The sequence below is a fragment of the Sceloporus undulatus genome, chromosome 10, assembly GCF_019175285.1.
Source record: "Sceloporus undulatus isolate JIND9_A2432 ecotype Alabama chromosome 10, SceUnd_v1.1, whole genome shotgun sequence".
Taxonomy (NCBI): domain Eukaryota; kingdom Metazoa; phylum Chordata; class Lepidosauria; order Squamata; family Phrynosomatidae; genus Sceloporus; species Sceloporus undulatus.
In genome coordinates this window covers 13,067,788-13,095,108 of record NC_056531.1, presented here as the reverse complement: position 1 = coordinate 13,095,108, position 27,321 = coordinate 13,067,788, and the positions used below count along the sequence as shown (strand labels likewise).

General features: G+C 40.3%; 1 protein-coding gene across 17 annotated transcripts in view; it reads left to right on the top strand.

Moving 5' to 3' along the window:
* CLIP1 (CAP-Gly domain containing linker protein 1) overlaps window positions 1-27,321 on the top strand; it is a 94,066-nt gene that overhangs the window by 41,841 nt on the left and 24,904 nt on the right. For 10 of the 17 annotated variants that reach the window (XM_042442119.1, XM_042442122.1, XM_042442121.1 and 7 more), the window contains 12 exons: window positions 3,461-3,565; window positions 6,032-6,976; window positions 8,829-8,945; window positions 10,377-10,434; window positions 10,601-10,684; window positions 11,823-11,979; window positions 12,260-12,425; window positions 12,781-12,996; window positions 15,570-17,855; window positions 19,043-19,180; window positions 23,123-23,229; window positions 25,929-26,043. In XM_042442119.1, the coding sequence (XP_042298053.1) occupies window positions 3,461-3,565; window positions 6,032-6,976; window positions 8,829-8,945; window positions 10,377-10,434; window positions 10,601-10,684; window positions 11,823-11,979; window positions 12,260-12,425; window positions 12,781-12,996; window positions 15,570-17,855; window positions 19,043-19,180; window positions 23,123-23,229; window positions 25,929-26,043 (4,494 nt within the window). The remainder of the gene's footprint in view (window positions 1-3,460; window positions 3,566-6,031; window positions 6,977-8,828; window positions 8,946-10,376; window positions 10,435-10,600; window positions 10,685-11,822; window positions 11,980-12,259; window positions 12,426-12,780; window positions 12,997-15,569; window positions 17,856-19,042; window positions 19,181-23,122; window positions 23,230-25,928; window positions 26,044-27,321) is intronic. The other 7 variants (XM_042442123.1, XM_042442124.1, XM_042442132.1 and 4 more) reach the window with 5 other exon arrangements.

The window sequence follows — 27,321 nt, the reverse complement described above, 5'->3', positions numbered from 1 at the left end:
GGTGGGAATCCTTATGCCATGATAAATGCATTTATTGCAACAGACTAACTGCACCAGAAGGTTATCCCTGTAGAGGGTTCTGTGCAGAAGTGAAGATGTAGACTATTAGCTGGCTTGCCTCATCAGATTCTGGGGGAAAGGAATCACTGATGTCAAACAAGAAACAAAAACAGCCACACCAAAAACAGCCCTTGGAACAGCGCAGAACTATGTCACTTTCAGAATGTGTTAGTCTGTGCAGTCTTCAGTCCAGCATCTCATTTTCATCATGAGTAAACCCAAAACCTTAAATGGCCTGATAGAAATTTTGGGATAGTGACAGAAATAAAGCAAATATCACAACTTTGAGTAGTGACTCCACAATAGTGGAATTCTTTCATTGGGGACACCCATCTAACCCCTTCCCTCCCTACCTTTAGGTGAGTCATTAAGATGTTGTTTTATTTTTCCTTTATTGTTCTCTTGCAGCCTATTAAGTGCTATTCTTTTTAATATTAATCACTCTCCTTTAATAATTTCTGCCTTCATGATTAGTTGTAGATCAGTTTAGATACATATATATTTAAAAGTGGCTTATAAATACCATGGTGTAAGTAAGAATAAATACTTTTCAGTCCATTGGGTGTCCTTTAAATGGACTGAGGCTGACTCACCCTTTTCAGTCAGTATACTAGAAATGGCTGTAGCAGCTAATCTTTTATGGTCCTACCCCTCTACAAATATAATGGACTTCTTCTCATCATTATCATCCTCATCCTGCTTTTTCGCTAGCAGTTCAAAGAAATGTAGCTACACAATATTCCAAATACAATAATATCATTAGACTAGCCATAAATAAAAACTATTTAAAAACAGTTATTAAAAATAACAAATGTCTGCCCCCCACATCATGGATTAGCCCACCGCTCTGTCCTTGTTATATTTTTATTGAGTTTTTAATTGTGTTTTTAATAGATATTTTAATTGTACATGTTTAATCCTGTTTTAAGGGGGGGAATTTGGGACATAATTTTGTAAATCTGGATTTTAATATGTTGTGAGCCGCTTTGATTGTCTTGTAACAGAAAAGCGGGATATAAATAAAAGTTTTATTTTATTTATTTAAATGAAACACAGGCTGTACAGCACGATTCTGCAAGGCCTAATCCCCATCAATAGTCAGTCTTCAAGGCCCTGCTGAAATTTAAAAGTAGCGCTAGGCCATGTCATTGATGCTTCAAGGTGTACAAGGTTCCACCCTTCTCATTTTGCATAGCTCACCCCTTCCCTGAGCTCTCTATCTTTAAATGGCCCTTTTAAAAAGTTTTTTTAAATAGGCATTATGCCCATATAAAATAGATTAACTAATCAGAGGTGTTAAAATGGTACACACTGCTGCAGGTACTTCAGCTACTTGATAAGTCACTACCCATGTCAAACCCATGCCCCTTAAAAAGGGAGAAGTACCACTTGACAGCAGTGGTGTGGATGGAGCACTTGTAGGATATCTGTACTGAAAATTCACTGGACAGTGCCAAAAGTGCCTTTCAGTTCCACTTGTGGCTGATAGCAGAAAATCAGTGATTTATTCATGCCAAGAACCATCTGTCCACCAGCACTTCAAAGATAGCACTTGAGATACCATCTCACCACCTCATACCAGTCTTGTGTTGGGGTTGCTGTTGGGCAAGGTGCTCACTGAATATGCCCAACTCCTATATTCCTCTACTATTACCCCACCCCGTTCACTTTATCTTTTCTCCCTGAACTTAATCTGCACCACTTCCCAGAGAAAGAAGGGAAGGCATGCACAGGCTACTGCTCTTTCTCTGCACAAAGATATCTCCCAGACTCAACTTTGCCTGCTGGCCTTTTAGGGGATGGTAGTTGAACAGGCAGCAGACTCAAGGAAGAGCAACAGAAGAGCCAGAAGGATCAATGAATTGGCACTGGCCTCCTGTCAGCTCCATGAGGTCTGCTCTTCCCTCTTATTCCTCTAGTGTGTCCCTCTAGGAAAACTTGTGACTGTCCTGGCATCCAGTGAATCAGACTGCTTGTACATTCATGAACAGTTGTTCTGATGTGCCATGATTTAAAACATTCACTATTTACAGTTAAGATTATGAAAGTTGCCACCTAGAAGGCATTTTTTAAACATTACAACATACTCGTATGTCATTTTCTTGTCTGAAGCAAATTGTCAGCAATCTATGTTGTTCCTTCCTTTCCCCCCCCCCCCCCCTCTCTCTCTGATCAGTTTGTAGCAGTTCTTTGAGGAGCATCCTATGGCAATTCACTGTCAATATGTCTCTGAGAAAACCCAGATTATTTGGCAGCACTCTGTTGAGTTTCACATACACAGGGATAGCCATTTTGGCTAACGTGCACGTTCCAAAATCTGTATTGTGGCAATGCCTTTATCAGACTAGCCAAAAAGGCATAAAGATTTCTGCACATACTTTTGAAACACTAGAGTTTTAGTTACATGAAATAATCATCCTTAGAGGAGGAAGAGCCTTCATTTTAGTGTGGGCTTGAGCCATTTCTTCTTTCTGGGTGACATGTGATTATCGATCCTTCTAGATTTAGTAGTAGAACTGTTTAACAAAGCAAGATCAATGTGGTGGTGGAGGGGACTTATCAGCTCCTAGGGATGCTGTTATGCCTAGTGAATTGGTCCATAAGTAGAAATCTAGGTGGACATTTTGCCTGCTACAGCCAACCAATATTTTGCAAGAAATTCCAGGAGTCAGCTATGTTTGGGCATTCAATGTTCACTGAAAGGAGGTGAAAGTATAAGAGAATTTAAGGCAGCCTTTTAAGTTGAGTTCCACCACCTGCTTGAAATACAAGTTAAAGCATCCCCAACAGATGGCTGTTAAACTACTTGTTGAAGATGTCAGGCAAGACCCCCCCCCCCAGGTAATTGGGTGCATTGTTGAACTGCCTTTACTATGATGGATTTTTCCCCCTAAAGCTCAGCTGAAATTACCCTCCATCACTTAGGTTCAGTAGATCTAGTACTTCCCTTTTGGATAGCGCAGAACAAATCTTTGCCCTCTTCTGTGCAACAGCCCTTCAGGTTATTTTGAATCATGTCTTACAAAGCGTTAACTGTTCTAATTTGTGCTGATAATATTGCCACACTGATAAATAACTTTGGCTGCATGAGTTTACCTTGCCACTTTTTTTGTCCATGCTCCTTTGTCTGTGTATGTGTGTGCACATCTTTTCTCTCAATGTATCAGCCGTGTGTTACGCCTTCACGTGAGTCTCCCATCTGCAGCATCACCCTGTTCATTTCTCCTACCCACTTCGCCTTATTTTTATGTTTTGTTTTGTTATCCACTTGCATCGTTTGCTGCTCATCGCTGGTCGAAGACAACTGGTGGCACATCCTGCATGTAGCTCCTCTTTCCTCTTGTGCTGGCATGTGATGGTGGCACTGTTGTGTTCTCTTCCTTTCCCTTTTTACTAACAGACGCAGACCAAACTGGAGCATGCCCGCATTAAGGAGCTTGAACAGAGCCTGCTCTTTGAAAAGACCAAAGCTGACAAACTCCAGAGGGAGTTAGAAGACACTAGGGTAATGGACTTCACTATTTCAATGAACAAGGCCTTTTTGTGTGTATAAAGGGGAAAGGTCCTGGTGCTAGAAGTGAGTGGGCACACTGTGCCTTGGAAAAGAAAGCACACAGTCCTCTGTTCCACTGCCGTGACATTTAACAAAGCATTTCTTAAAATGGTCTTCTTAACACTGATGTAGGTACAGTGCTTGCAAAGAAAGGGATCAAGGATAATACATCCAAAACACAACCAAGGAGACCAAGGACCTCAAAACTCCATGGGATGGCATTCGGTTGACAACTACAGTTAAATCACACTTCAGCGGATGATGAAATAATGGATTGTGATGACTTCTTTTGCTGTTTTGATTCAGCTTGGTGGTGGTTCTTTCAGTAGTGGTTAGGTAAAGGTCTTTACGCTCCTTGGCGATATCTGCACCTTTTGAGCTGGTGATCACCTTTTATAGAGACATTGTGAAGAGTCTTCACACATTTACATCTTGTACACAGGTTATTTCTGCCAACCTTCTTCAGTAGCAAAGGTCAGACAGCAGCAAGACCTGCAAAGGTCAAACAGCAGCAAGTGATTCTGTAAAGTGCCTCACTGAAGATGTTGACAAAGAAAGGGAACATTTCAGTACCTACAAATCATCCTTTGACTCTACGGTATCTCAAGTGAAGCTAGGTCACTTTAGATGTACTGTATCCTTTCAGAATTAGCAAAGATTTGATTATCTTCCACAAACACACACAGAGAGACTTTTGTACTCTTTAGCAGACTGCACAACGTCTGTTTTAATATTTTGCTTTGAGAGGAATCTAGCATCTAGAATTTGGGGTATTCCTTTAATTTTGAACTGGTGCCAGCTTCTAGTGACCAACCCTGAATTCTTCAGACTAGGCACGTCACATTGCTGATCACTGTTCTAAATTGTATTTGCAGATTATCCAGTTAACTTGCTTTTGTAGCTACATAAAACGCTTAAATAGATCCTTTTCTTCCCATTAGCCAAAGCGCAAGTTTCTAAGCATATATACCCCCCCCTCCTTTTTTTTTTACATTCTTGGTAGGAGTTGAGAATTTGTGTATGGTTACACTGAAACTAGTTTACAGAGACAGAGAAAGTTATCTATCAGCAATACCAGGCTTTTTTTAAAAAAACAATTCTGACTATACCTCTGCAATTTTACTTCAGTATATGCAGGTCCCATATGTACAGTCCTACATATAGCAAAGTGCTTTTTAACAGATCTTTCTACTTGCATAATGCAAATTTGATATCTTGTGAATTTAGACTTTGCTCTGTCTCAGTCAGTTTAGCTAAAGTTCTCATGTCTCTGCAGTGATCTTGAAGTCAGCACTGACTTCAGATTTCAGTGCTGAATAATGAAGGATCCACACCATTTTCAACTTTCTGGTTTTGCATTGAGTTGGTGTCCATTACTATTAAATTATTTCTCTGAAGAAAACAGTTTAGCATCTTATCTCTCTTTGCCACACAGTCTCCAATCTGCAAGCATAATGTTAGCCAGTTCTCCTAAAAGTTCTTTTCAAAGCAGTGGATTCTCTTTGGCTAGGGAAATGCCTGCCGATAACATTTATCATTTATTCAGACTTGTTCATACATCAGCTCTTTTCTCAGTCTCAGAACTAAACAAAATTTAATAAATGTCTGCATTTTATTCTGAGTGTTGGTTTATACACCTCTTTTCTCTGCTTTTGTCCAACAGCACCCTGATGCAGTGTTTTTAAATCTTCTCTGAGTGGCCTGTGTCACCAAATATATTTTTTAGGTGTATGCATGAGATGACAGAAAAATTGTCTCTTATTTAGGGCCAAGGCTCACCTTGGTGGGGCAGCTTTACATTCTGCCTTCAGCTCCACTGAAACCAAGATCTATGTCATGCTTTGAAACAGTCTAACTAAAATGTGCTATGTGTAGGATATTAGAGTTCTAAACTCCAGTTTAAGCCTTATACGATCTATGTAGAATAGTGACTTTCCACATTTTGTCAACTGGCATTCCCTCCCAAGACTTCAAACAATGAATTCTATTAAACTTCCAAAATTTCATCTGGCTGAAGTTTTAAACTTCTGACTTAACAGCCTGTTTGTCTTACCACTAACTTTTGTGTAATAAAGGTTTTATTTTGAACCCTTGAGGACCATTTGCATTTGTTTTAAAGGGAAGCAAAGACATCTTTTTAATTAAATGAAGGTTATGAAGTTGTTTAACTGAGGTAGTAGTAATGTTTAGCTAAGGATTTTCAGCAGTCCATTAGCAATTTCACCAAAAGTAGAACATGAGACTAGATTACCAATATCTACTGGTAGTTCACCTTCCATAAGCCTGGCTTAGAAGTGCTAGAAAAATGATATTGTTGCTCTGAACAGGTGACCAGTATATCCCTCTGTGCCTCTAAGTGCAACCTGTTACAATGATTTCCCCCCCCCCCCTCTCTCTTTTAAATAATGTTGATTCTAGGTGGCCACTGTATCAGAGAAATCTCGCATCATGGAACTGGAGGAAGATCTAATACTACGCGAAAAGGAAGTAACTGAGTTACGAGCAAAATTGGAGTCTAGTAAGCCAGAGAGCAGTGTGGACACTTCTGCCGCATTGTTACAAGAAATTAACACTCTGAAAGAGAAAATGACAACACTAAGTAAGGAGCATGAAGATGAGATAAAGTCACTGAAAGAGAAGGTTGGAGTTAATGAAGAATCATTCCAGAAGGAGATGAAAGCCTTGCTAGCAGCCAATGAAAAAATGGCAAAAGAGAACGAATCCCTTAAAATGAAACTGGATGCTGCCCAGAAGGAGAATTCAGATGTGACTGATCTGTGGAAATCTAAGCTGGAATCTGCTATTCTGTCACATCAGCAAGCGATGGAAGAACTGAAGACATCCTTCAGCAAAGGAGTTGGAGATCAGACCACTGAATATGCAGATCTCAAGGCCCAGATTGAGAAGATGAGAGTAGAGCATGAGAGTGAAACGTCAGACCTGAAAGTAAAGCAAGAAAATGAGAAGTCATCTTTGCTGAAGGAGGTTGATGTTCTCAAAGAAAAGGTGAAGGGAGTGACAGAAGAGAAAGAGAAAAGCTTGGAGGCCATGAAGACCAAATTGGAAAAAGCTGAAGAACAGCACCTCATGGAATTGGAAGAGAGTCTAAACAAGTTGCAGGAAGCTGAGATAAAGGTAAAGGAGCTGGAGGGGCTCCAGGCCAAGTGCACGGAACAAGCCGAGGCGATTGATAGTTTTAAAGCAAAGATCAAAACCACCGAAACAAAGCTCTTGGAACTTGATGCCCTTCAGATGGCCAATTCTGAAGGTAAACTGGAGTTGGAGAGACTTAGCAAGGAGCTTGAGGCAGCTGAAAAAAAGATACAGAGTTTAGAGAATGAACAGACTAGTGAAAGTAGCCAGGTTTGTACCAACATCCATCCATCCATCCATCCATTTATTTGCTTTTTTCCCATTTAAAAGAAATTAATTTGTGTTGTTCTGAGACAATCTATGCTTGAGGCGAGCTGCTCTGAAACAGTATATTTGCATCATCTGATGAGATTTTTCAACTACTGGCATACATCATGCACGTGGTGTTGGCCACCAAATGGCTTCCAAAGGGGTTAGCCACAGTCCTGGAGGATTAGGCAGGGAAAGCTCTACTTTGGGACTTCTCATAGGCATTTAGCTGGCCACTGTGGCAAATAAGATGCTGGGACAGATAGATGTTTAATCTGACCCAAAAGGTATCTTATGTTTTGATCTTGGAAGCTGTCGAGGACTGTGTGTTGACTCTTGGCAAAATGTTGCACACAAGTGACATTGAGCCCATTTCAGACTTTTTATCCTATTTAGGAATTTCCATTTTGAACTGTAGTGTTCCAGACTCTCCTTCTAGGAGAAAAAGTCAGTTTGAACTGCTTCTCGGCTTTTAGAATTGTACCCAGGATGAAGTGATGCATGAGTTGGTAGACTCCCATACATTGTGCCATCCTTCACTTTATGGAGAAGGTAGTGGGTAAATTGAGAAATCCTTCCATTTCTGTGAACATGGGATCATCTTCCATAAGGAATGAAAAGCGTGTAAATTGGGTTTAGTTTGTAATTTTTCCAGTTTTCTGTTTTACTGGGTGTTCCTATTGATTCCTTATCCAAGAAACTGATAGGATCTATACTTGCCAGACTTCAGCAATGCTGCAATGGCAGATATAATTAGAAGTGTAATAACAAGTTGAAATATGTCCAGAGGAAGGTGACCAAAATGGTGAACGGTCCGGAAGCTGTGCCCCATGAGGAGTGGCTTAGGGAGCTAGGAATGTTTAGCCTGATGAAAAGAAGGTTAAGGAGGGACATGATAGTCATGTTTAAATATTTGAAGGGGGAACAGGCTTGTTTTACACAGCTCCAGAGACTAGGATAAGGAGCAATGGATTCAAGCTACAAGAAAAGAGATTCCACCTAGATCTCAGGACGAACGTCCTGACAGTCAGAGCTGTTTGACAGTGGAACATGGTTCCTCAGAGCCTGGTGGAATCTCCTCCTTTGGAAGTTTCTAAGGCTGGATGGCCATCTGTCGGGGGTGCTTTGATACTTTGTTCCTGTATGGCAGGGGGTTGGACTAGTGGCCCTTGAGGTCTCTTCCAGCTCTAGGATTCTATGATTCAAGAAATTCTATGATTCACTGTCAGAGTTAGGGGTTTCCTTTTTTCACATCTAAGCACTGTAATGGTAACAGGATGGTTTTTATTCCAGTTGTTACAAAAATCACTTCATATGATGTCTTAGATACCAGGTTTCATGCAGTTGCCTCCAGGCACTGGTTGCATTTAAGCCCCCTGGAATATCAGACAATGTAACTTAAGTTCAGTTATATCTTTATCATCAAGGTGCTATACCTGATGTATTTAATTGATCATAACTTCAGTAATGTGAACCTCAAAGTAGTAAAAAGAAGGATCTGTGGAACTATATGCCTCACACATTCCAGTGGGGCTTACTTCCTAGTAAGAATAGCTGGAATTGGAGTCTAAATTATTATTATTTTTTTAATTTCACAAATTATTACTATATTCCTAAAAGGGCATGTGATCCTGCAAATTGACATTCTGAGCACAATTCAAGTGTATTTATCATTTCCCCTTCAGTGTATGTTTCCTTTGTTTGTGTTTTACCTTGTTTTAACATATATTTTTTATTTGTCATGTTGTCAAAGTCCTTTATTTTGTTCCTTCTGTAATTTTTCATTTTTACACCACACAATCATCCTTGCTAGGCTGTTAGTCTAGGCGAAGAACTGCAAGGGAAAGAGCAAAAGCTTCTTGAACTTGAAAATCACTTGAGTGCAGTAAATCAACTTAAAGATTCTTTAGAAAAGGAACTGGAAGATTTGGTGAGTAAACGCTGGAAATCATGCTTGTCCAGTCCTGAGCTTTGCTTTGGGGCTTTTATGAGGGGAAATTAACAAAAGTTTTGTCTGGTGTCATCCTTGAAAGCTCAAGATTCCTATACATGTCAAGTAGCATTGCTCCTCTTGCGCACAGTGGCCTGGATCTGATGGTGTACTTCTGGAGGTTCCAGCACTTCCACCATAACCATCAGCCACCATCCCTGCCAGTCGCTCTTTGCATCCTAAAAAATCTGGAAGGCTAGGAAATTCTTTGGAACAGATTTTTGCCAGTATGAAGGTTTGCAATAGGAGGAGAATAGAGATCTGGTTTCACTGTTGTTGAGCACCAAAGCACACCAGTGGATCTTGACCATGGTTCCTGAGCCATTTTGCGCACTAGCTTTAATTTTGGCTTTTGTATATAAATTTGTTACTGGCTGTTCCAAGTGCAAGTTGTACTGTCTCTGTGCAAAAACTTCCATCTTAAACGAGGACTGGAGAACCTATGGCTGTTGAACTGTATTGCCCATTATCCCAATTATCAGCAATGCTGGCTGAGGCTGATGGATATTGGAGTCTAGCAACATCTGAAGGGACACAGGTTTCTCCTCCTGTCTTAAATTGAAGACAGGGCAGGCATTTCAGTACACACAGATATACCCTAATCCCAAACTGTTTAGGACTCTTTACGTAAGAAATCAGAGTGTAGTTGTAGACAATTCTCAAGTCAGTGTGCATTTCTTGATAAGGATTGCATTGTGGGCCTATGTTGTTCATGGAATTGCCATAAACAGAAAATGGTTATAGTAACAAAGAGTCAAAAGTAATTTTTCTTTAGAACCATGTACAGTTGCCCCTCCATTTTCATGGAGGATCTGTTCTGGACCCGTCCCCCACAAAAACGGAAAATTGCCAATACTCAAGCCCCATTGGCTTGAATGGCGGCGTGCGCCCCATTTTGTCCCCCTCCATTTGCCACCCACAAACAGGCGAGATACACGTATTCTAAGTCCACAAAACGGAGGGGCAACTGTACTAGATTATAGTAATCTCTGTGTGAAAATCCAAATGTTACAGATTTAGAAAAATCCAAAGTGATTGGTCTTAACCACTGGAAGGGAAGAGCTCTGCTTCCAAATACAAAACACACCAAGCCAGAGTATTTTTCTCCACTGATCTGTAATAAACTTCTTAGTGGTATCTGCTTTTTAGATTGGAACCTGTGCATCTATGTGTATTAATAAGAAGTCAGATCTTTTTTGTCTTTTTTCCTTTTTAAAAAATGACGAGTCAGATCTTGTGATAATTTTTTTTCCTGGCTGCCTTGAGCCATCTAGATCTGAAATATTATACATGCTATTTCTCAGTATGCTTTACATTATCTTAACTTATTAAGCCAAATGGTTCAATACACTTTCCCTTTCTTTCTTCTAGAAAGGAAAATTTACTAAGGCTGCTGATGAAGCAGAAAGTGTACACAAATCTATGCAAGGTCAGCTTCCTTAAAATATAATTGAATATATTTTAAAGTAAAATGTAAGGGGGAGACAAGAATGGCTTTTTAAAAAAATCTCAAATCCCTTACTGCATAGAATGAAAGCTTTTTTTTAAAAAAAGCAGAACTTCCCTTTCACTGATATTGCATTTTATTCCCTTAGAAACTGTTGAAAAGCTAATCCAAAAAGAACAGCAGTTTGCACATGTTTCATCTGAACTAGACCAGTTGAGATCTAATCTGACAGGTAAGAGGAGGTGACAAGGTTGCCAAGTTTAACTACCTGTTTGTATGTATGCACACATGCCTGGGCACTTGGTTCCAGATATGGAGATACCAGGGAAAACTACCTTCATACACAGAAACATTGTGGGATTGTCCCATCAGGACTTGCTGAAATCGAATTGGAATTCTTGACCTGTATATGAATATAAATACCTGCATAAATACCCTAAATGCACCAGATCCTGTTGGGTCTTGGAGCTAAGCAGAGTCAGCCCAGGTTAGTACTTGGATGGGAGATCACCAACAAATATCAGGTGCTGGAAGCTATAGCTCAGAGGAAAGAACTGGCAAAACTGCCTCTAAATACTCCTTGCCTAAGAAAACCCTATGAAATTCAGAGAGTTGCCCTAAGTCCTGTTGAGACTTGAAGGCACATGAACATATATGTGTGTCCTGGCTGTCACTACCATGTTCATGATGCCTCATGTGTATATGATAGCAGTAAATCTAGCATCATCAATGATGAGCAGTGCAAATAGGCAAGCCAAGAGCAGTGCTTCTTAAGCTGTGTGATGTGTGGGGCTCGCAGGGTGTTTTTCCCAGTGTGCCAGGGATCTGCACTCCTGGAAACTCTCCAAGGATCAGCAGTCGATGGTTCAGGGACTGGCACCAGTCCAGGCACCACCACTTTGAGTAGCCCTAGTCTGGAGCACTACTTGGTGACATTGCCTGGCTCTACTCAAACCCTACTAGGGAAATAAGAGATGAGGGTACCTGGTGGCAGAAGTATCAAACAGAACTCCAGGCTGCCAGTATTTACTGGTTGGCACATGTCTTGTAGACCTGGACCTCCACTCAACACCACTGTCACCTAGCTGAACCATGTCAGCTGCATTGGTGGTGTCTACAGCCCAGCAGCATAAGTGGTGGGCCCTTCTGGAGCACTGGCATGTACCCTACCATGCCACATGTTGGCACTAGAGTTGCATGTGTGTGTATGTTTGTCTTCTAATGTTTCTACTGTAGCCAGGTATTACCTTTATTGTATCCTTAAATTCTGCATAAAAATACAAATGTTGGATAGTAAATACCGGTAGTTTTAATTTTTTTAAAATGTACTGTTGTATTTGCTTGATTTTTTGTCTTATTTCCTTCTCCAGACATGGAAAATAAATTAAGAGAGAGAGAAGAAACAGAAAAACAGCTGACTGAAGTTAAAGCCAAACTTGAAAATGATATAGCTGAAATAATGAAATCCTCAGGAGACAGTTCTTTACAACTTACAAAGATGAATGATGATCTGCGGCAGAAAGAGAAGTAATTCCTGTTCCATACAGAGTATCTTCATTGCAGTTTCTGCTGTCTCTGCCCTCTTTCAAGTAACTGTGGGCTGTCTATCTCTCTTTTTTAATACTATTGTTTAAAGTTCACTTTGGTTTATAAACTAAACTGTTCATACTCTCTTTAGCTGTTTCTGCCACATATTTCTGTTAAATTATGAATTACCTAGGAGTGCTTTTCTTAACTTTAACCCAAAGCACTGTGTCCAAGAACATTTTATTGCATGTACATTTAGCTGTGTTACGATTGATTTTAGCACAATCAAGGAGCTCCAACTTCAGCTCACGAAGGCGACTGAGGATGCTACTCAGCTGCAAGAGAACATGGAGCAAACAACTTGTAACGCTGAAAAGGCACAGCAAGAAGTGCAGAAAAAGCATCAGGCAGAACTGCAAGAAATACAGGACAAATTAGGCGACTCGGTAAGAACAACTCTTGGCTAATATCAGAAGAAATGTCCCCAGCTGGGCAAGAGTCAGTAGCCAAGGAGGTACGATAGGCCAGCACAAGCATTCTTGCTCTCATAGATCAAGGAAATAGTAATGTTGGGAATGTGTGGCATAATTCACTCTTCTAACTCCATTTCTCTCTATTTTCCACATGCAGTGAATATATATATATATATATAGAGAGAGAGAGAGAGAGAGAGAGTGTGTGTGTGTAAAGGAGCTCTGTGGTATGCTCTGGTCTTAATATGATGATCCGTTCTATAGCCAAGATGTTGATAAAAAGGGGAAAGGGTCTTGTGCTCAGCCTTGCCATGGTTTCATTTTTCAGGAGAAGCAAATAGCAGCCAGCCTAAAACAGTATAAAGACCTGCAGGTGACACATGAAAAAACACTTGTTGAGGTGGCTGCTAAGCATGCTGTGGCCATCAAGGAGCTTAAGCAAAAACTTCAGGAAAGCGAAAAGCTATTGACAAGTGCACAAAAGAGAAACACCGACTTGGAAAACCTGGCCAAGGGACTGAAAAGAGAAGCAAAGCAGGCAAAGGTGTGTACCTATCTGAAGCATGTAGCCAACATGGTTTTTCTTCTGGTGGTTTGATTATCCATTCTGCCCCCCAAATCTACTGCTTGAGGTCAAGGCTTACTAGTGGACTACTGGAGGGAAGGTGTGGTTTTTCGGTCCTCTGAGAAATCCATACCAGTAGTACCTTTTAAATCTGATTAGAGCCATCACCCCAGTCCAGTTTGTTAGAGCTGTCCAGGAGATGAACATGGAAACTTCCAGGAAGAAATCCAACACCCCTGTGCTGTTAAGATCAACACAAATTGTTGAATTTACATCCAGAAGGGTATTTTTCACACACATTTGTCATCACAATGTAAAATACAGGTCAGAGAGCTGCTAGCTGCACATCCTTTTAATTGATGTGTGTGTGTGTGTGTAAAATACAAAAAAAGAAGTTTATAACTTCTTTAGTGAGATCCCTTTATTATTTTTTATTAAAATAGAGAAGAATGTGCAAAGAAGGACACTTAGAAAGAAACTTTTCTAAGGCTGTTAAGGAGCCCAATGCTGCAAAACTGTTTTTAAAAAAAGACTTTTGTTGCCCAATAACATTTTTTTTAGTGAAATTAGTCCTGGAAAATGTTTTTCATATCCTACCCCAGCACTGCGATTTCTGATTCTGCCATTTTGTAGACCCCTGGCTTTAAACACCTTTATTCGTGTTTTTGGATGCTGACAAATGCTTTCTCCCATTTGAAGTGGCAGAGCAAGCTCAGAGGTGGTGGGTTTTGTGGTCTTTTCTTGTTGCTTTCCTGCAAAAGCTATCCATGTTCCACAGTACTCTTAGCTTGATTAGAATAACTTCACTTTTGTTTGGGTTTTTTTTTGCTCCTTTCCTTGACATTCCCTGCATTCATCTTCCATTCATGTGCTTTGAGCTTTTAATTTGGTAACTCATATAGCTGAGTATTTGGTGTATACATTGACACACAGGCCAAAAGGCTGTGAACTGAAATCTGAGTTCATACTTACCTTTCTTTCTTTCTAGTATTTCTATCCAATTACTGTATCATACACTAAAATCAGTTAAAACAATTTAAAATGTAAGATAATAGAATCCCTTGCCATATCCTCACAAAATTTCTCCTGCTAACACAGAGGAGGACCCCTTTAGTAGATGGCTTTCTGAAGGTCCAAGTTGCTTTCATGCACAAAATTATTTTAAAATATTGTGTATAAAATTACCATCAGGCTATGATTATAAGGAATACATGAAACTTAAATGCATTTCATGTTTAGAATTTAGTCCCATCTCCAAGCTGTCTCATTATGTATATGCAAGTATTCCAAAACCTTAAAAAATCCAAAATCCCAAACACTTCTGGTCCCAAGCATTTTGGATAAGGGAGGTTCAGCCTCTATGAACTTTGACTATAGTTGCTGCTGCCTCAGTTCTGCAGTTGCTATGCCCTTTTTAGCATTTTGATAATGCCACTACTGTGGGAATTTTAAGAGCTCGGAAGAGACTTTCTTCACATGAAGTTGTGTTCATTAAAGCCAACCTATACAGTGTTGAAAATAGGCCATTGATTTATTTATTCATTTTGTTCTTTCTTTGGCTAAAAAGCGAATAAAACCATTCACAATAAATTTAAAATAAAACTGTAAAAGCAACAGAAATGCTATCTTAATAAGACGAAGAAAGACATCATACTACAAATATCTGGAAAGGGTCAGTTAAAGATATTGACATTTTCTGTAAAAGTCACTGTAATTCTGGAGGGAGTCTATTTCCCAATTTGGGAGGCACTCAGGAGAAATCTTTTTCCGGTGCTCTCAACAGATGGGCTCCTGCAGATAATAGTTTCCTCAAACAATTCCCTTTCCATCAGACCTTAAGAGTCAGCCAGTTTCATAGCAAGACAGTTCCTTAGATGGGCAGGCTTTAGAGGCAACAGTTCCCATTACAGCCAGGAATTCATATTCATTGAGGAGTATCCTCAAAAGCCTGCTTGGTTGACCAGACACATGGCAACTGTTTGTTTTGTTGGAAGGCATGTGGAAAAGAGATGCAAAGCATGCAAATGGGGCTCTGCGCTTAGAGTCTCTTTTCCGGCTAGCCTGGGAACTGGAAGGGAGAAAGCTGAGAAGGCTGTGAACTGCTTGTGAGCTGGAGTCAGTCATATTTCCCCAAATGTTCCTACTGCTGCAGTGCACTGTTTTCTTTCACCCATTGTAATGATTCAGTCTCCTCTTGTTAAGAGGAAATCTGATCCCAGGGAGAGTTTCTTTGAACTGTCCATCTCTTGAGGAAAGCGTCCAGTTTTCTGGGCAACTGCCTGAACAATCCACATACACATAAGGTTAATCTGCACCAATCCTCAGTGTTATATGTACATGTTTGCTGCAACAGTTCTTTGAAGAACGCTGATGTTCTTTGAAGAACGTTGACGTTCTTCAGCAGGCCTGTATAAGTGTGTGTGCCAGTATATACACATTTTCTTTATTTTGTATAGTAATGCTATTTGTCATTAATCCACACTTTGCACTAGTCTGCTTGACTTCATTTTTTGTTTCTTGTTTCCCCTTCTCCCTAATCTTCATCTCTTTAGTCCTTAACATCTGAGTTAGAGGCAGCCAGAGAACAGACTGAAGTAATGTCAGTCAATATGAGGGCTTTGTTGTCAGAGAAAGAATCCTTGATACAGGAGGGAAGTGCTTTAAAATTAGAAAAAGAGTCCTTATTGTCAAAGCTTGTAGACTTGGAATCCAAGGCTGAGTACTTAAAACAAGATCAGGAGAAACTGTGGACCTTGAACGAAGAGCTAAAACTACAGACCAAAACGATGCTAAAACAGAGACAAGAAGCGGAAGATAAAACCGAGCAGGAAAAAGCAAAAAATGATGAATTAATTTCTGAGAAGGGAAAGTTGCTCTTGGAACTAGAAACAGCCCAAGAAGATCTACTCAGGATAACTCGAGAGAATGACATTCTGCGTACCTCAAAGGCGTCTCTCCTCCGCCAGGTGGATGAGCTCCAAATCCGTAGCGAAACCTTCGCCCAGGAATGTCAGAAGCACATCAGCCAAAGGGTAGAATTAGAAGATTGTCAAAAGAAGCTTTCTGATGAAAACTCAGCTCTTCTGAAGGATAAGGATGATGTTATTCAGAAGCTGAAGAACTCATACGAAGATATGGCTCGCGACCAAAAGGAACTTCTTCAGGAAGTAACAACACTTGCGTCTGAAAGGGATTCACTGTTGGGGAAACACTTGGATCTTGAAAACAGACACATGACTTTGAAAAGGGAGAGGGATCATCTGTTTCAAACTACCCAAGAGCTACAGTCAGACAAAGAGTCTCTCCTGAAAACCCAGGAAGACCTGCGTGAAAGCTTACAGCAGGCTCTAGCTGAAAAGCAGAAGCTTGGTGAGAAAAATGAAGGCCTGCTGGCTGATATAGAAGTGTCAAATAAAGAGCTCAAAAAGGTCACAAAAGACAAGACACAATTGGAGGCCTCTAATGACAGCCTTTCAAAGCTCTTAGAAGAGATTAAAGCTAGTAGGGCATCAACAGATTCTGAACGTATTCAGTTACTGCAAGAGAAGGAAATCTTGGCTTCCTCTGAGAAGAGACTTTTAGGAGAAAGAGAAGAACTTTTGAGTGAAAACAAGGCCCTTTTGGAAAAGCTGACTAAGGTCTCTGAAGAGGCTGCCCAGACTGAGAAAACATTGAATGAGAAGCTAAGCCAGGTCAGCACAGAAAAGGAGCAGGCGTCTCAGAAATCCACAAGGCTTAAGAAGCAGAATGATAGCCTTACGAAGGAAAAAGCCGTTCTGGAAGCAAAATGTACTGACCTCCTCGCCGAGAAACAGAATGCGGCCAAAGCGCTATGTGACTTGAAGAGGAAGCACGAATTGGACATTTCTGCAAGGAGGATGCTGACACAAGACAAAGCCAAGCTCCAGGGCAGCGTTGAATCTCTGAAGCGGGACCTTGACCAGAAAACAGAAGAAAACCAGGAGCTTACCAAATACAAGTCGGAGCTGTCCAAAATCTTGAAAGAGACCCAGAGTGCCAAAACGGTATTGGAAAATGAGTATTCTGCTTTACTTCATGCCAAGCAACTGCTGGCATCTTCGTTTAAGAGCAGTTCTTCAGAAAAAGAGATACTGAGCAAAGAGAAGGCCCAGTTGCAGGGTGAATGCCAAAAACTGAGTAAAGATCTCAAAATAGTCCAGGATAAGTACTCAGTAGAACAGAAAGGTTGGAAGTTGGAGAAGGAGTCTTTTGAGGTAGAGAACAAACAACTTCATAACTATGTTGGCCAGTTAGAGAAGGAAAAGGAAGAGTTAACATCGACAAATAAAGAGCTGTTGGCTGACAGAGATAAACTTAAACAGGAGAAAGTAAAATCTGAATCCAAACTAGAGGAAATTATGAAGGAAAATGAGATTCTTAATGCTGAGTCCAATCGGCTGGCATCCAATATTGAAAGGATGAAAAAAGAGTTTTCAGCACTGACGAACTCCAAAGCAGAACTCCAGGCATTACATAGTAGTGTCTCCAAAATGCTAGAAGAACTGCGCTCCAGCCATGAAATCTCAGAACTGGAGCGGGGCAAGCTTCTTCAGGAGAATGAGATTCTGCTTTCCGAGCAGAAGCACCTGATCACGATAAAGGAAGAAATCTTGAAAGAAAAAGAAAAGTTCTCAGAAGACTACTACAAACTACACGAGGAGGTCACCCTTTTAGCGCAGGCCAACAGTGAGATGTCAACCAGCCTTGCAGCATCTCAAAACAAAAACGTGGTCCTGCAGAAAGAAAAGGATGAGCTTGTCTTGAAATTGAAAGAAATTGAGAGTCTTCAGGAACAGGCGGTAATGCAGAGATTTGAGGTATCAAAATGCTGATAAATCAGTCAAGTACAGTTACTAACACCAAGCACTAACCAGTTGTTTCTGTGTCTGCACTTAATTTTGCACGGTCTGGCACCTTGGCTCAGTCTGAATACCTAAATGGCCTTGCTGGCAACCAACTTACCCCATTCTGTTTTTGAAAAATCCTTTAACTCCTGTAATAATGTGGTGGGGTGGACAGGGAAGGAAGATCCCATCTGGCTGCAAGGGCCACATCGCTGTTGAATGTTGCGAGCTAGTGTTTTAATTGTGAATAAAAAGGCAAAGTTCCAAATCTGCAGGAACTCAAATGGCACTGGTGCCTACCTATCAGCACAGATGTGGCCTCATTTGAAAATGTCTAAAATATACATTTAAATTGGTATACAAAAGTGTATTGTTATATCTCCTTCTGAGCCTCGTACCTAATTGGTCCAGAGGTAGCAGGGCAGTCTCTGAGCGCAGAATTGCTTGTGAAGTTAGTGTTGCAAAGAATTTGCAATGTATGTTATCTTTTTATTCACAGTAGGGTTTGCATTCACCACCAACAGAGGACTGGTTGGAATCTCGAGCCATTGCTTCCTTGCTTACAGACACCGGGAAGCTTTTATACCAAGGCTATGTGAGATTAACCACCCGAAACCTAAGTCTGTAGTTTTGGTCCACAAAACATTTAGCTTTACCATGTATTTTAAAAAAAAGAAAAATCTCTATCTGTGTTTTAGGTTCATTGTGGCCTCGCAAATCCAGATGCGGGGCTACTGTCCCAATTTTTCAGTATTATAAGAACAAATTAGAGCACAGTCTGTTGGTTGTGAATTTCTCTTGAACTAGCCTTTTTTTAAAAGGCAAAAATGTAACCCTAAAGGATGATTTGACTAGGGCCACCTTTCTCACTTCAAGAATGACACTGGCATGGGATTGTAAGTTAATTTCTGCATGGAACAAGGTGATTCATGGCCCTAATTGCACTTTATGAAGTTTCAGAATGCAGACAGATAATCTGAAATGGTTTGATTTCAATCCTGTGAAGCAGCTTGCAGTAAACTGATAGGTATCTATGTGCTGCTTCATTAAGAGAAATCCCGCTGATACAAGGGACCAACTGTGTAGGTGGTTGATGGATTTCCAGCCAAGATCCAGCACGCTTTTGCATTTGACTTGACACAACTGTTTTTATCTCTTAGACTGCACAAACAGCAGAGGATGCTTTGCAAATAGTTGAGCAAGTGACCAAAGAGAAAGAAGCCCTTCAAAAGGAAAAAATGGAAACTTTGGCTTCACTTGAAGAGTCTAGACAGACCAATCAGAAGTTGCTGCAGGAAGTAAGCAAACTTAAATTATGACTGTATCAGAAAAGAAACATCATGTACACTTACCTTGTTTCTTAAGTATTTTTTATTTTTAATATGGTATTAGGCACATAATAACCAAGAAGGAGGGGGAGGGATCAGTAGTGACGAAAACAAAATGTAATTCATAGTAAGAGTAGTGTTCTATTCTGTATCAACAAAAGAGAGAGAAGATGAAATTAGAATCAGAAATCATTGCTGTTCATATCATGTGCTACAAATAACAGGTCTTAGGGTTTACATATATATATATATATTTACTTTCCCCTTATATCTTTTTGGCCATAGGATCTACTTTCTTTCCAGAATTTTAAATTACATTTTGATGGATGATATGTATTTATACATGAAAGGAAAGAAACCACATCTCTTCAATGTTATCTACATATTTCTCTCTTTTCACATGTTTTAGGTTCCTTGTATCTTAAGTTTTCACTCCAGACAGTTGGCTTTCTAGAAGGAGATCTGTATAATGATATTGAATGGCTTTTCTGATGGCTAATACTACAATCATCAGGAATAGACCTTAGCTCCATGATAGAACAGACACTTTGAATGCAGAAGGCCCTAGGCAGTTTCCTATCTATCTGATGACAAATCATCAGACCCTAAAATCTAACAGGTTTTGGTAGAGACAATGAGGTTTATCAGACGCAAGTTTTGGACCCTCAATTCCGCTAAGGATGTGAAACGAACGTTGCGAAATTAAGTTATAACGTGATGTTCTACCACATTGTTTGCTTTTCCGTCATTCCCCCAAAACGTGGCTTTAGCGCTATGATTGCGAAAATCATTGCGATTTGTGTGATGCGAAACCATGCATAGCGGAACTGTTTTATACACCAGCGCCTTCCTTTTGTCTTGAACATTTCGCAACAACATCTTTGTGCATGCTCCTTGGAGGTTTTGGTGGCATCGTGACCTTTGTGCTTCCGGGGGCGGGGAGAGGGGAGAAGCCCCTTCCAGTTTCCTGTTTGACATATATGTCAGAGACACATACTAGTAAACATCTCTCTGCATATTCACAGTATCCACAATAGCTGATAACACACACGCGTTTTTATATTCACATGTATTCCTTCAGGACAGAAGAAGGGGCTGGACTGGATGACCCTTTGAGGAGCCTCCCATCTCTCTGGCATCCTATGTATTCCTTCGGAAGAAGGGGGGGACTTGATGACCCTTTAGGGTCCCCTTCATTTATAGCATCCTGTGTATTCCTCCATCACACATCAAGGCAAAACACATGCACCCCCTCTCCCTGGGGTTGCCCTGAAAAAGGAAGGCCACCAGAAGGGAATGGGGTGAAAAAGCAGCACAGCATCATGGGAACTTTGCTATCAGTAACGTTTGCGTTGCTGCCTACCACACCAAACCATTTCGCAACGCATTAGAAAGGATAACGGGAGACAAATGCCGGACTTCCCTTTTCCCCCGTAATGTCCAAAAAGGGGAGGAATGATGCTAAAACTATGGAAGCGTTGTGCAACGGGCTCCCATAGAAATGAATGACATCTGGAAGAACATAGTGTTATCGCTTTATTGCGCAATGTTGGTTGCGCAAAAGTGACCCTTTGGGCAGGAAAAATCGCCAAAAACTCACGTCTGATAAACTCCAATGTCTTTTGCTTCCCCTGTTCTTTTTGAAGCCTGCAAAAAACTCTGTTCTTTCTGTAAGATTAGTAGTGGCTGTACAGATTTTTTTAGTCCTCTAAACATAGTCCAAGCAGCAGAGCATCTCCCCAAGATTACAGATCATGCTGCCACCACCTCTTGCTATGGATCATCCAGGAGACCGGCTTGTCATTTGTTGTGTCTCTTCTGCCTCTGCCACCGAACAGAGACCCCCACAGAACAACAGGCATTTTCAAAGAAGGCTTAGTCAAGGCAGGTGTCCAGGGTACAGGCCATCTGTAACACTGGAGAGAATTAAGGGCCTAGATGTCGGTTAATGCCCGTGGTTGATTTCAAGATAGCTGGAAATTAAAATTAAAATCCACTGCCCCTGTAATTCTTCAAGAGTGGCCAGAGATTATCCATTATGTAATAAAAACATCAGTGAGTGCTTAGGGACAGATGAGGCTTTCAAGCAGATGGCAAGCTCTTATCAGACAAATGAAAGCCTAGTAAATAAAGGGCACTGTGGTCCATTTGGCCAGAACCATCAGTCCCTTTGGAAGGATGGTATTCCCAGCACCAAACTGGAACTCTGCTCTCTGCTTCCCACTGATTAAGGTATTGTTGAGTCTCATACTAGCGCTTTCTTTTGTCTGTGGAAGCTTGCATTTCTCACTTATTTCTCTGCAAAAGTGATTTTAAAAACTGTGTGTTTATGAAAAGGATGGTGGAGAGCCTTCTGGACTTACCTAGCAATTCTTGATTGCTGCCTTCAGTTAACATCCTGGAAATTTTGCTGAACATTTCACCAAATACATCTTTAGCAAAGGCATATTTAACTATCAGAAGGCACAAAACAGGAGGATACTGCCAATGCCTGGTTTAAAGACGATTCTGAGGGGTGATGAAACTTTCCTCAACTGAAGAGTAATTGAATGGTCAGTGCACTTGGGGCTTTGCAGCCTTCTGTTTTCTGTCAAATGTTTGCTGCATTAAAAGGAATTCAGGCAGGCATTGCTACTGTATTAGGTGCAGAAAGAGTTTTCTGGTGGCCAGAGCAAAACACTGGACTTTAAGGCAGTCTGTTTGTGTTCTTTGTTATGTTTGAGAGCAAATAGCCTCCTGTGCTACCAGAAGTGCACTGGGACTTCACTTATTTCACTGTATTAGTACATTTATACACATGTCTCCTTCATATTTAACCTTTTTCATCCCTCGTAACTTTCCCCCCTGTCCATTTTGTGGCTACTTCAGTCTAGATTATCATCAGTCTGGTAGAATTCAAAGACATAGCCATGTTAGTCTGGAAAATGAGTATGCAAAAGGATCTTGTAGCACCTTTAAAGCTAACTGAAAGAGTGACGTTGGTAGCATGCGTTTTTGTAGACCTGAGGAATTAGGCTTAAATCTATGAAAGCTCATGCTACCAACTTTTCTCTTTCAAAGGTTCTACAAGATCCTTTTTCATATAGATGTCACCAGTCTTGTTTAACTTTGACTATTAATTGTCACCTGTGTGTTAGGCAGTATTCAAAAACAGTGGGTCTTTAATATGGAAAACTTATAACTGGACTATAAGAAACAGTGGAGAGCCATAACTTCGTCTCCCTTATCTTTCGCAGTCTTTTAAAAACAACCACAGGGTTGAACATAGCAATGTGGGAATTCAAGTGGAGTTCAGCTGCTTTCCTTGCACCATGTTCTAAGGTTGAATCCAAAGTTATCCATACTTGTACTTAGCATAGACCAACTGACATCAGTGGGACTTAAAAATGAAAAGTCTCATGGCACCTTAAAGGCTAACGCATTTTGTTGGGTATAAGCAGAAACTTCATGAGATGCATCAACCAAGAAAGCTTACATAAGATAAAATTTCGTAGTCTTTAAAGTGCTGCAAGACTCTTTGCTGGGAATTAAGTTCAATTCAGTATTACTAATGTCAGTTCCATTCATTTTGCTAGACCCATTCAAAGACTTTGGATTTAACCCATAGCACACAGCGCTTCCCGGTTGCTGTTTGCGCTGTTATGTATAATACATTAAGTATGTGTATATTTTCTCTAATATAACAAATAGCAGCAGAGGATGGGCACTTGAGATTTTTTGAAATGTCGAAAGGGTTAAAGGTTCTAAACTGTCATGATCCAGTTTTGGGCCCATTTTTAAAAGAAATCAAAGGAGAAATGAGACTCTGATAACTGTTCTACAATCTCTCCAGTGCCTTACTTCATCCCTAGGGTCCTTGGAAATCTTGAGAAATCTTAAAGGCAAAATGTTTTTTCTTTTCCTTCTTGCAAGCTGGACACCCTTAAAGAAAGGAACCTAAAGAACGAAGAGGATCTTAACATGTCTCTGGAGCTCCGGAATATTGAAAACAAAAAAATGGAGGAGATTAGAGAAGAACTGTAAGTATCTGATCCTTGTCGCTCTGTAAAACTCTGTTCATATGAGACTTGATTTTTTTTATTTATGGGAGGAAGTAAGGCTTGCTCATCATGCGCATAGTGTGTTTTCAGTTAACTAGTCCGTTAAGTAGTGGAGAACCTTTTATTAAAAAACATTCCGCCTTCTGTAACTTAGATAGAGAATGCAGTTGTGGGTTACTGAAGGTTATTGTAGTATATGTAGTGATTGATTTCAATCGTGGTACTTCCTATAGCACTGTTCATGCTGCTTCACTAATTTGAAACCATACACACATTTTAATTCTAAATTGTTTAATTCCTTTTAAAAGGGGGGGGGGTAAATTGCATATATATTTATTGTTCTCTGTTTTAACTTGTACGCCGCTTTGATTGTCCAGGCAAAAAGCAGAATATAAATAAAAGTTTTATTTATTATTATTTATTATTATACATAGTTCAGCCAGCCGGGGTCACCAGTAATTTTTCAATATGGGCCATTACTTTGCCATCCCCCTCTTCATACACACAGGGCTGTTTTCTTTCTTTCTCATTGCTCTGCCTGTTACTAATCCCGATAATAGCATTACTGGTAATGCTTTACAGGGGTAACCACAGTGAGTGCATGGGCATAGATACCAGCGGATGTGGAATACATAACACTAATTGATGGAAAGATTTACCTTGCAAAAGAGAAATGCCTTTATTTTTAATTTCTAGCGCCGTGCTGGTGCTGCTTGTTCATTTTAAATGTTGCATTTGCTGAAACAAATATGTTGATTTTACGCAAATGAGAGGGAAAGTTACAGGTACAGCAAGCCAAGTCTTGCAAGTCTCTGTGGAGGGAAAGAACTAGGCTTTGTAACACAGCCGCCTTTACATTTTATAATGAGCTCGCTTACAGCATTCCCAAGTTCATGTTTAAAAACAAAACACCTCCTCCAATTCCAATTGCTTGCTTCAGAAAACCCTTCTGGTGCTATATATATGTGTGTGCGTCTGTGTGTGTGTTCATCTCCTCTCCAGTTTTTTGATCTCAACACCATCAGTGCAGAGTTGTTCTTTTTAGAGTGGCGTCTAGCCTAGAAACAGCACAGAGTGACAGCTTTTCTTCTGGGTTTAAGAGTAGGAAAAATGCTAATGCATTCTACTCAGTCAAGACCAACACTAAATGGAAATTGTTCTTCAGACTGTATTGAAAGAAGCTGAAGGGCAGAAGATCACCTCTTTTTCCACATACCCATGTGCTTTGTCCAAAAATAACAAATTTGCAGGAAGATACCAAACATATACCTTTATGACTCCTGGCCATTTTTTGTGCAGAACAGCTCCTTGGTTCTTTCTTCTTGGTAACAAAGTGGCTTATGATTCCTTGTAAATGCCCAGTTTGCAATCACTGTAACAAAGGAGAAAGAGTTGGCTGGAAGTGGTTCTGAAGTTGTCCTTGATCTGTGTCCTATCTGTTCTAGCTTGATCTCGTAAAGGGAACAGAAACCTGGCTCACTGGCACTGTGCATAGGGAATATGTTTGCTGTGAGGGTAAATTCTTATGAACGCCTATGTAAAATGGTAGCTATTACATTGTGTCATGGAGAATTTATCCTTTGAAACGGTGTCCCCTCCCATCAAAAGAATGTTTCTCTCAGATGTCCTGTGCTGATGTATCTTCCATTCTCAGGTGTGTGCTTATGTGCTGGAGTGCAGTGTGTCCCTGCTTGTATTGTACTGTTTCTTGGTATTTCTGGTATTGTTTGTATCTTGTTTGATGTTAGTGAGCAAGTGATACTGTCATACAAGCAGCCAGAATTCCAGCTCACTGGGACTGTGCATAGCAAATAAGTGTTTTATGCTTGTGGATTTTTGAAGACATTTGTATAAAATGGTCACTATTATATAGCATAGTGGCCTTTGAAAGAAGGCTTAAGTTTTCCCATATGTGCACAGAAAATGTGTGATGGATTTCCACATGTTATCCTCTAAGACACCTAGTTGGGGTTTTAACATCTGGTACATGTGTGTGCACAGGCATCTGTGGTTGGTTGTCGAATTTCAGCACCAGGAAAATTTACTCAAAGAGAAATACCTGGAAGAGGGAAGTCCCTTTCATCTCAAATTCAACAAATTGTAGAAATTAACCTTAAATACTGATCATGAAGTCAAATCATGGTCATAACTACTGGTCTGTAGATCCTTTTATATAACTTGATTCCTTCTTAAGTACTTCTGTCTGTTCTTGTTGTGTGTTTTTAATGTCAAAGAACTGGATAGGTTTTTTTTTTGTGGGGCAAGGGGTGAGGTTAATGTTCTAGTGCTTGACCAGTCACACTCTCCACTCATACATCCGAGAACAATCTAAGTATAGCAATGTTTAACCCTGCCCCTTTACTATTCTATTTACAGTCTATTTCCTTTTTAAAGACTGGAACAAAAAAATAGGGCATAGAGTGGTTGAACAAAAAATAGGAGCAATCCCGTGCCAACGCCTGCTGATTTGCTTTCAAGGATCAATTCTGGTGGTCAGGGAGGGCCTTTGGGATGTGAGTTGTCTACGTGCTAAAGATCTCATTAAGCATATGACTTTTTTTCCTTTCTTTTTTCCCATTTTGGGGGGGGGGGTAAGCTGCAAAGCTGATTTCTCTCCTGCCGTTCCCCCCCTTGCCCTTCTTGTTCCTATGGTAACCATGCGTTCCTTGTCCTCACAGAGAAGCGCTAAAGCTGGCAGAGGCTGAGAAGTCCCAGCAGCTTGCAGCCTTGCAAGAAGAGAACATTAAACTTGCTGAAGAGCTTGGCAAAGGGGAAGTCACAAGTCACGAGAAGGTATGTCCTTTCACTTTGGTTTTCCAGAGGTGGAGTTTGCATTGCGTGGCTTCTTAAGGGCCAATCATGCCATGCGCATGTATGTTTCTGAGTGTATGTGGGCAGGAGAGAGAGAGAGAGAGAGAGAGAAGCAGTATGGGGGGAAGAGGCATTGCAACACATGCTTTTGATTTAGGGAATTTACCTTTCAGGATGCAGATGCTAAGAAAGCAGCAATGCCAGACAGTAGCAGGAAGAAGGCAACAAGAACTGAAACACCTTAGAGATGTATTACATTTTTGTTAGAGTGTGAACTTTCATAAGCAACTGTAGCTGACCAAAGCTAATTCCTACCACACAAAACCAGTCTGTCTGCAAGATGACATACTTGTGGCTCTTTGGTTTTGAAGGACTTGAATACTTACCAGAATCTGAGAGGAAGTGAAAATTGTAAAACTCATGGTGAATCCGTCACTGATGAGAGTTTGGTGGAATGAAGCCCTCATTGACATCAGTGGAAGGTCAAGACATACAGAGTTTAAAGGATTGTCAGCCATTCTGTCAGAATGTTTAACTTCTCCAATTTCTGACTTTTCTTACATTTAATATTTCTGTAGTGGGATTCTCATTAGAGAGCTGTTCCAAGGCTACTTGTTAAACACCCACATAGTTAACACTCATGTGTGTAAGAAATATTTGAGAGGAGAGATTGACAAATATTATTTATCTCAGTACTGGAAACCTATATGTCGGTGAATGGGAAAGATTTCTGAATTGGAATATATATGAATGAATGTCATTGTACTTGCTGTGAGGTTTATGAGGCAGGCATAGATGTATAGTCTTTAGTAACTGGACAAAGTCTACTGAATATTTTACAGTATAGTATTTTGATGTGGGTCACGTATAATAAACATGTATTTCTGATGATCTTAGGAACCGAGACACCACTCCTCTATCCGTTGGGGGTCACCACAACATGAGGAACTGTATTAAAGGGATGTGGCATTAGTAAGGTTGAGAACCACTGCTCTAGAGTTATTTTATGGGCTGCTGCAGTTGTCATACTAAATGATAGTTCACCATTTTGAGAGCAAGCCTAACATTCCCCACTTTTAAAGTGTCCACAGGAAGAAGTTCAGAAACCATGTAATCCAAGCCCAGACAAACTGTGATTAATCTCAGCTATGGTTAATCAAAACAAGATAATTTCAAACCATAAATTATAACACTCACCATAATATGATTTATTATTATTATTATTATTATTATTATTATTATTATTATTATTATTATTAT